Source organism: Manacus vitellinus, unplaced genomic scaffold (genome assembly GCF_001715985.3).
Source record: "Manacus vitellinus isolate BGI_N305 unplaced genomic scaffold, ASM171598v3 scaffold_1_pilon, whole genome shotgun sequence".
Taxonomy (NCBI): Eukaryota; Metazoa; Chordata; class Aves; order Passeriformes; family Pipridae; genus Manacus; species Manacus vitellinus.
The window spans coordinates 28,745,968-28,756,407 of NW_021939396.1; the positions used below are offsets into that span (position 1 = coordinate 28,745,968).

A 10,440-nucleotide genomic window follows, 5' to 3' on the forward strand; every position below is an offset into this window, starting at 1 on the left:
AGTCCTACGGTCTGGGAGTGTTGGTTTTAACAATCTTATTTATTCTATTCAGCCTTAAAGATTTTTTTTCATGAATACAAAAACTAAAATATCATTTATTTTTGTCAGAGAAGAGGGTTGATATGATGGTTTTCCAATTCCTATATAATCATTCTACTAAAAAGGAAGAAGCTCTAAGGGAAAAAGACAAAGATTATAGATGTTTTGTAGTCTGTGACTGCATACAAAATGTTACTAGTGCTATGACAGGGGTTTTTTGCATACTGGTAATTGGTTAAAATCCAACTGTACAATAACTTAAGAATGTATTACACGTATAAAATCCATAGCAGGATTCTATCAAATAGGAAAGTAAAACCTGTGCTTTTTAAGAGACAGTGAGGGACGCTTTTGTAATATTCAGACAGCAGGTATTAGTTGTGGTCTAACTATGAAAGAAGCTCAACAGATTTATGTCCAACAACTCCTGTATTATAGTGTGACTTAGTGCTGCAAGGAAGTAGATTACTTAATATATGAATCACTGAAGTTTATAAAGGAAGATTTAATGTCCTTCACTGTCAGCACTTCACATCCTCATATATGCACATACCATTATGACACTACTTCTCTGAGTGGTGAGAGTAGGTCTGAACAGATTTGTAGTCCTGAATTTTAGGATTAACTAGGAAGACAATAGGTATTCCACAAAGTAATCCACTTATGCACATGTTGTTTTGTTTATTTTTTCTAATTGCATTCTTCCCAAGAATGCAGAGAATGGATCCAGAAGGAGACATCTGTAAACTATAGCACATTAGGAAATTTTAGTGCATTTAGAAGGAATTAGTAGAAGTTAAACTACTATAAAAAGTCATCTAATCCATTTGTGAAGCACATACAATTTCAGATAGCTGCATACAACAGAAGGTCAGATTGTTATAATCTCAAATAAAGTACATTACACCTTGTTAAACTGGCATCCATTAAGGACATGGCCTAAAACAGCAATGAGCTACAGGGAAAATTTCATACCCACTATCCTGTACAAATTCAGTGTGTAAAGCATCAGCCATTTAAGTTTCCAAATTGACGAGACTACAGCTCCTGTTATCAGAGCACAGTATTTGATGTAATCCCCCAAACATGTTTTATAGCTAACAAAAAGGTAAACATGTCTATGCAGAATTTGACTTGCAGACTAGCTACACTGCTAAGTTCCAGTTGCTATGTGTTGGCCAAAATCTGTCACACTAAACAAGCATTGCATAACACGTCTCTCCCAACCTCTGAGCTGTGCTCTGGTCACCTAAATTAGGAGGCAGAAGACAGGAACTCAGAATGGTTTGGGAATTAGTGGCTTTGGAGATGAGACTGAATATGTATTCTCACTTTTTGGCAAGTTGCCAAATTTAGGTAACTTTCTTTTGTTAAAGACCTACCCAGAATTCTCAAATGTGACTTCAGAGATCAAAAACTGTATTCATCAAAATGTAAGATCAAAACTGTATTCATCTCTATCATAGAAGGGAGACAGTCAAAAGCAAAAAGTATTTTTGCTCAATAAATCTTTTTTTTTCTAAGCTTAAACAGTATTTATTTTACAAAACCATCTGAAATAACATGGCATCTTGAGATGTATAATTACTCATTTTAACTAAAAAATACCAGGTACTTTATGACCACCACTATCACTCAATACCCAAGGGCAGATTTCAGAAATTTTTTGGCTTACTGACCTGTTTGACTTGAAGCTCCATCAGAGATAATAAACATATAACAGAAATAATTCTTCTGGTTTCTAACTGGTCTTCATATCCCATAACTATCTTCTACTTTGTGAAAACATGGAGCATTACTTCTACCTAATAGGTCATTTTCTTCAGGGTAAGTGGCAAATGACCTATTAGATAAAAAAATAATTATATCTGCGTGCTTCTTTTTCTATGTCAGAGAAACGGCTGGGAGGACACTTAGCAGTGGTAGTTCTGAGTGTGTAGTCATGACATTAATTGTTAATGACAGCACTAAGTGACAGTGGCACTTGGATGAAGCAGTTACCTGCATAATAATCATTGTGGTGCATGCCACTGGGTTCAGTTAGCAATACACTTACCAGTTTATCTGGTTATCACTCTACAAATCAAATAAACTATCTTTCAACCTTGACACTTCTACTGATACTACCTATTCAGAAGTATGTATCTCTGAAATCAATCTGTGTTCATACCTCTACAAGGGCAAAATATTGATTATCTCGCAGATGGCACAGACAGGAGAAAGCAAGCAAAATTTTCATTGGTTATTGAAAAGGAGGATCGGAAATCAGACTGCTTTTTGATAAAGGACAACAGCATGAAAATGTTTCCATCAGATGCAACACTTTTAATTTTGGGCCTACCAATATGGAGCAAAGAAGCACTTTCCATGAGCCTTTGCCACTTATTTCTCTGCTGCTCCAGAACAGACATCCTCCTTTCCCACTATGTTGCAAGCACCCTCAAACAGCGAGGGAAGGGCACCCTTTAACATTTGCACACACAGGCACACACTGGCAGATACCTGCAAAAACCAGCACAAATATTTGCTACAGCTGACAGATCATATCAAGTTTTAACTGGAACAGTAAAAATGTTTTGTGTGAGCTATGCCAATTTTCTCTCACTTGTGAGCAGCTACAGTGAACAAGTTACATCTTAGCAAGTATTTTCCTTCAGCGCCTGTCCTCCTTTCAGAAGTCAACCAGCCAGTTTTTACTTAACTTTTCCTAAAATAATCTATCAATAATATTTTCAGGCTGAGAACAGACACACCTTTATTTGGTTTAAAACTAAAGGAACACAAGAATAAAGCAGCAGCCAAAAAGCCATTGGACAAACAATTTTACATGCAACTAAAGCTAAGCATTGGGGTCATCCTAGGGGCTTTTGCTAACTTAAAAATCCTATTCTGGTCCACCTCCTCCTCTCCAGGTAGCCTTGGAAGGGAAACAAAGTCCTTCAACCTTTTTTTGGTGAAGTTATTATTAGTAAAGGATGACTTTTGGGTTAATCTGATAATAATAGAAGCTAAAGGCATCTTACTTAGAGAAGCATGCTTTATTCACTTTTCCCACACTTGTATTGTGTAATTTTGTTTAATCTCCTAACACTTCAGCACTTACTACAGAGATAATAAAAAATAAAACCCATATGTGAATCCCAGTCCTCACTTTCAGGAGCACTTTCAATTTGTAAACAATGGATAATTTAATTTTAAAAAGCATGAGCACTGTGGGGAGCAGGAGCAGGCAGATCTCCCCTACTAAGGAAGGCAACACAGCTTATATGTTGCCTTGCTTTACAGGTTGCTTTACTTACAAATGGGGTCAAAGTATTCTGCAATCCTGATTGTACCTGAAGCTTTTCCACACTGTTGAGCTTATAGCCTTGTTCCAGAAATCGCTGTGTGGCCCATGGGACAGTGCAGCACAAACTACACCTCCAGACATGCTGCTAAAGCCCTTCCAGCCTGACCTGTTTCAGGCACATCTCTCACCTGACTTACCATTTTGTTTAGCTACTGACTCTGTGGGACTGACAGAGTTACATTTTGCCACCTGTTTTGTCTGATGTATATTATATGGGCACTGAGAAGCTGTGGCATTTTCTGTGTGTGTCACACCCAGTGCTGTCTGTTATCTTTTCTGCCCCAGATGATACAATTTAGTGCCTTTTTTCTGTGTATGGTTAAGATTAGGGCAAGGCTGTGAGCAAGGCAGCTGAAGATGTGTCTAGGTAAGACTGTGTGACTGGGACATTTAGGGAGGTGAATAAGGGTTTCAGCAGGGGGATATGGGTCTCTTCAGGAGTGCTAGTCCATTACTGACAACCTGGGCCCCTAAATCAGGAATGCTTTCTAAGGTGTTAGAACTGCCACATCTTCTTCCACAGAAGAAAAGCCTTGCAGACATCACAGCATCATATACACTGTCTTTAGTTGCTTCTGAGAAACACCCTAGAAAGGGATCCCTGTGCCACAGTGTTCTCACATTTGTCTTATGATCCCTTAAGGCACTTCTGGTACGGAAGTCTGGTACTAAGTGTACACATACTTGGGGTTCTCCTGGGGAAAATACCAGTCTCAAATCCATGTGACATTCTTGCACTTATCCTGCCCCAACTCAATCTTCCTGGCAAGTTATTTTTCTTTCCAAAACCGTATGACCCAGAGTCTCAACAAATAAGCCATGGATAAGAAATAAGAGAGATATGGTACATTTCTTCAACAATTCTGCAGAGAAAGGTTGGTTGCAAAATTACATGCCTTTTTAATACCTTGAAAGAGACTCAAATCTGCAACGCGAAGTGCGACATTCTAGAACGTGTTTCCAAATCACAACAGCCTATTAAAGACTGATTAATTAGACAGTAGTAATAGTGGACATGAGGTAAAGAGAGTCTTGAAAATCACATTTAGCTTTGGTTCTTCTCCATCATTTTTAAAATTGCCACTGTTTAATATTTTGAGAATAATTTCTGAATGTAATTTAAAACAACTTTAAAAAAGCTACTATTAACCACTCATTTATTCCCTTTAGTTTTAAAGTTTAAGTTGTTATTTGATCCTTTTTCTGTAGGTTAGAACAATTTCAGATCACTCTTTTGAAGACAGTGTTGTTACCCCTGCTGAAGGAGAAAACACAAATCAAAGGTACTAAAAGGCTCAAACACCACAGAACAAGTACACACATATCCATTCACTGTTTCCAAATCAGCCCTTTAAAAGGGATATGATAAAAGATTCAGTACCTGCACACTGTTCTTACAAAATGCTTTGGCTTGATCTTCATGTAATATATAAGTGTACTTTGTTAAAAAAAGAAATTCAGGTCTCAGCATGCACCAACAGTTTTGATTTGCCAAGTGATGCTTATTGAGCAAACTGCATTAACACATCATATTTTAATTGTAATTTTTCTTCTTTCTTACCATCTCCTCCCACTATAACAAAGCACAGATCTCATACTCACTGCAAACAATGGAGAAAGACACATTTGTAATGGTTTACACTACTATTACAATGTAATTTGTAACCTTCAAAGATAGATATGTGTTTGGAATTATTTCAGGGTGACTCCAGACAGCAGCAAAATAAATGTCAGAGATAACTCAAATCTTCAAAGGAAAAACGTTCTTTTTGCATTCAAGCTTCAAATCTGCAAACTAATATTTTGCTTAAAAATAAACATGTAAGTGAGGTATGCTTTAATTGGATTAAAGAGACACATGCTTGTGGGATTGGACCCACAAAGTCCACACAACAAGAGCTCTCTGCTTCAAGTAATTTCTTTTTATTGATTGTTTTTTATTAAATCAGTTTTAAGAAGACTTCCTCTTCAAGATAATTTACTACCATGCAATAAATGCAGCTTCTTGGTGGTAAAGGGTACATTTCATAAGGTTTTTTAAGTGCATGGATTTAAACATACTGCTGGACTAAACAAATCAAGTAAAAGTTGATCAAGTAAAACTATACCAAAGCTGGGAAGAAATGGGTAGCAAAATAAAAAAAAACCACCTGAAATTCACAGAATTAATCACATTTAAGTTTGTTTTCACACTTGGAGAAGTTAGTCAGCTTTATGTTGTGTTTGAAGGACACAGAATATCTTTTCCAAAAATAAGCATTTATTCAGGGAAGGGATTAAAAAAGCAAAAACCAAACCAAGAAACCAAACACTTCTTTCAGATGGAGAAAAAATGTCTTTCAATTATTTTAGTAACAGACCTAAACCTTCAACGGAATTGTTGTAACAGGACACACACATTCACTAATCCAAACCAAAGATAAAAAAAACCCTTTAGCACCTTGTACTATATTTCCAAGATTTAATGTCTGAAACTAATTCCTCAGGTAGACACTGGTTCTAAAAAATTGCAAATTTAATTTTACTCCCCAGCACAGTGGCTCCAATGACTTTGCTGTAACTTTTCAGGGTGACTCTCTGGCTGCCTTTAAAACCAGGAGAAAGACTTCCAGTTCTCTTAAAAAAAACAATCAAAAGGGAAAAAGAAAAAAAAAAAAGGAAAAGTAAATTGAAGAAATGGAAAAAATAGAGTAATATTTCAGGAACAGTTTGTCTGAAATCAACTCACTAAACACATTTTCTCAAGACAAATAATGGACAATGAAGAAGAGAGGGGAAAATTAAAAAGTTCCATAAATGCTTTTTTGTACCGTACACGTAATTTTGTAAAAAAGAGAGATCACTCAAAGACACATAGGTTTACTCAAGTAATAAAATATAATTGATTATAATTTTGGAAAAGAAGCTTTTAAAAGTACAACAACAAAACCAAAGGAAACTCCAAGGCCCTGAAATGCAATGAAATTTTCATAATTTCAACAGGGGTTTATATCTGCAAGGACCACTGCTGGTCCAATACCAAACCTCCCCTCCTCCCTAAAATAGCATTTTTTAAAGTAGGAAAAGTAAAAGAACATGCATTGACAGAAACCCACCCCCAAGTCCTTGTTTCTTCTGTGCCTCACTAAGAAGGAACAGGATTTTCATAATTTGTCCCGGCTGAAATATTCATTTCTCCCACATTCAGTCTCCTCTGAGACACCAAAACAGACAACAACCAGCTCAAAAGCCTCCACTCAGTGGAGAGGACCGCCCCACTGGAGCCTCTCACTGCCACGGAGCTGATGCAAGCAGAAGATGTGACCCAGGGGCACAGTACCAGCTGGGTTGCAGGCACACCCCAGGCGCCAGCAAACAAAGACCAGAAGCAATTCTCGTGACTGAGGGAAGCCAGGGGAAAGCCTGATTCATGCACCGGGCTCTGGGATGAGAACATGGGTAGTGCCCCTGGCAGCCAGGTGTGAGGAGCCTGATTCCCACTACTACTGCCTCACACCACACCATGTCCTCCACATTGGTAGTGCTGCTCTTAGGAAACTTCCCCTTCCTGGTGGTGGTTTCTCAAAATACCTTTATTTGGCATATTGCTTTTGATGAAATCTTTATTAGCATCTTCCTGTACAGCAAGACAGGAAGAGAATGTAATGACCCCTTCTTTTCCACAGCTTGATAATAAAAATTTCCTGTGAGCTTCACACACTTTCACAACTCTTATCTAAATAATTTTCCAGAAATACTGTTTTCTTCTTTTTATTTAATTCTCACCAAAGAAAAACACACACATATATTTGAGTGAATGTAAGATATAATTCTGCATTATAATCAGTTTATCAGTCAGTTCATGTGTTTTTGTATACAAGTCATTTGTCCTGTCATTGAGGTGAGCACTGAAAAAAAAAGTAGCAACAGTAATTCAAAAACATGGGTGTTCTGGTGCAATGACAAGATTAGATCCCTTGGTTTTGCCTAAATACAACAGAAGATCAGAACTTCCCAGACCCAAGTATCAATCAGAGTTTTGGGTGTACAATAAATGTAACTCCGAACCACAGTTAATTTATTTAGAAGGAGGAATAGGGGAGAATACGTCTCTTCTTCTCCCCATCCCACATAGTTAATTGAGAATAATTTAAGTGTCAGACACATTTATTCTTAAAAATAAGAACATAATAACAGTGGCCACATTTTCTTGAGTCCCATTAGTTTGTGACAACTGCAGCAGGTACATTTTATTCCAAAATGAAATAAAAAATTTATAACTTTTTAACTAATGTTATACACTAATATAATCAATGGTGCTGTAAGTTTCCAAGCAGCCTAAAGTCAAATCTAAAGTCGTGATCAAAAGACCTTTTCAAGCTGACAAGTAACAGCTACAGAAAAGACAGCAACATTCTCAGAAGTATTTAGTCTTTAGAGAACTGAATCTTAAGAAGAAATTATGTACTTTGCAATCATGTAGCTACCCAACAATTTTAGTATTCTATTGGAGGTTTATATGTAATTCCTGCTTTTCTAAGAATAAATTTGATCAGGTCAGCAGACAACTGGATATCTGAATTTAAACTTTAAAAAAAAGAAACTATCCTCAGGAAGTGTACTGAACAGAATCATGGAATATGTTCACACATGAACAGATAAAATTACTGGTGCCTTTCAGGTGTTAGCTATGCAGTACCTTCTTTTATTGTTTAAAAAGTTGTTTTTGAATACAGTGTGAAAGAAAAAATTGCACACATTTACAGCAGTGCCCTGCACTCTTTCCAGAGATCGCTTATTTGGAGTCTTAGTCAAACTATTTACATAGTAAAGCCAATATATCTCTTATTAAAACGGTCAGGTCCAAAAATTGTCAAGGTATTATAGAGAAGTGGGAGACCTAACATTTTAGAAATTCTACAGAAATATTTCAGTTTTATTCTCTCCCCAAAGGTTTCATCCCCAGCCACAGTCAAGTCACAGCTTAATTCAACTCCAGAGGGAGAGGCTTCTATTTACAGTTCAGCACCAACTGTGTTTTCCAAAATGGGCAAATTGATACCAGTCATTTAAACAAGGTGAGTCTCAGATGGGATAAACTTTTATATCTTCAGGAGTCCTTTCACGATTTCTTGATAAAAACGTATTGTTAAGATGATATTCACATAATTGGTTTTATATTAATTCTTCTAATATTACATCTATTTTTCCTTTAAAAAATATGCAATTACATCTGCGTAACATATTCTCCTAAACACTTGAATTTTATTGCTCTGCAGGTAACCTTTTCAGGAAAAAAACATTGCTAAATCACTAAAAGAAGCACTTTGAAAACAAAGTGCATATAGTGATTCAAAATATTTTTTAAAGCACATAAAAGTCAGAAAAAAAGCTTGAATATTTTATCACCCTCTACATACAAATATATCAAGTAATGTCTATATCACAAGTTTATGCCACAGTCCAGGGTTAGGTCATGTAAGAGGGATTGATTGGGATCCAAATACACGATATGGGCAAAGTAAAGATCACACCAACTATCTGTCACTTTGACTGAAGAAAAAGTTTCCTATACATTTAACAGACTTTTCATCCTAAAAAAAAAAAAAAAAAAGACTCTGCCACTACTGAAGAAGAGAGCAAAATTCCTTCTAAGACTCCAGCACCTTTCAGAGTCATGTTTCCATTAATGTGTAAAGCTGCTACACTGACTTCTTGCATCAATCACATTATTTAAAAAAAAAATTGAAGTAAATATCAGTTTTCCTGATGTTTCAGCCAGGAAAGTAACATAAGCAAAGCAGCTAAAGAAGTTTTCCTTTATATTTTACACCATGACAATTTACTAACATCTGCATAAACTACCTCATTTTGTGAGTACACATGTACTGTCATAAGAAATTGGAAGAACTACTTGCCAGAAGGAAAGCTGATTTTGGGGGGTTTTGTATGACTGGAGTTTTATAGTGCAGCTTTTTCAAAACATTTGAAAAATTGAAAGTGCAAGTCTCTAAGTGCTGGACCCTAGAAACAGATAAATTTGCTTGGATTACACTGGGTACAAATCCCCTCCAAGAGTCCTGTGGCATTTTCTGACCTGCACATGGCAGCAAATTCAAATATACAGAGGGATGTTTTCAGACAATATTTGACAGAAGACAAAAAAGAAAACAATCAATGAAAAAAAAAGTGACAACTTAAGACACAGTAAGAACTAGATCATTTTCCTATTAGTGAGTCGAAATCCTTTCCAGATTCAAGATCTGAACAATCCATCACATCCAACCTCACACTCATTAAGGGAACAAGCAATGACATGTGCTTGCTCCTTGTATGGAGCTGTGTTGACATCAATCATTATTCTTTGCCTGAGTATTATGGTAGTGATGTGCAATTATTAGTAAAGTCAACCAGCTCAAAGCTGAAGGGGTGGGAAAACCATCTCCTTTTTGAATCTTGACAGAATACTTCTGAAGAAGGATTCACTAATTTTGCCAAAGAAAAACTCATGAGAACTGTATAGCCAATCCAAAGCAGAGTATAATTCAGAGTCAATAAAGAGGACTAAGTATTTCCTCACAGAAGAATGAAGTGGCACAACTTCAATGAGAGAGAATGGGAGGAAACTATCCTGAGCTCCTTGATAGATTTGCTCCTTGATATTCACACTCCAATATCTACTCCCTCCCTTAGAAAAGCACTCTAATGAGAAGGGAGCAGGATTATGGAATTAGCTCTCTGTGCTCACGCAGAGCAGGAAAAGAAAAACACCTTCCTGAGCCATTCACCACCCTTTCTTAATCCTTTCATATTTCTCACGATAAACTGCCGCCGGGAGGGTGGGGGGGGAGGGATAACACGAAGAACTCCGAAAAAAAACATCCACCTTCCGCTTCTGACCCCGTGCCAAAAGCCTGCAGTAACCCTTGAACTGACACGGAGCCCTCTTGGCAGTCGCGCCTCCCACAACCCACCCAAGGGCAGCTGAGGGAGCGACGGGGCAGCGCAGCACCTCTCAGACCAAGCCTCTCCTCCAAAAGAGCGACTCCACAACACGGAGTGGTGTTGTGTGT

General features: G+C 37.1%; 1 protein-coding gene across 1 annotated transcript in view; it reads right to left on the minus strand.

Moving 5' to 3' along the window:
- Nucleotides 1–1,765: 1,765 nt before the first annotated feature.
- Nucleotides 1,766–10,440, minus strand: part of ZC2HC1A (zinc finger C2HC-type containing 1A) — a 59,924-nt gene continuing 51,249 nt past the window's right edge. The window contains exon 10 of the mRNA XM_018079160.2: nt 1,766–1,882. Within this exon, the coding sequence (XP_017934649.1) occupies nt 1,792–1,882 (91 nt within the window). The 3' untranslated portion in view covers nt 1,766–1,791. The remainder of the gene's footprint in view (nt 1,883–10,440) is intronic.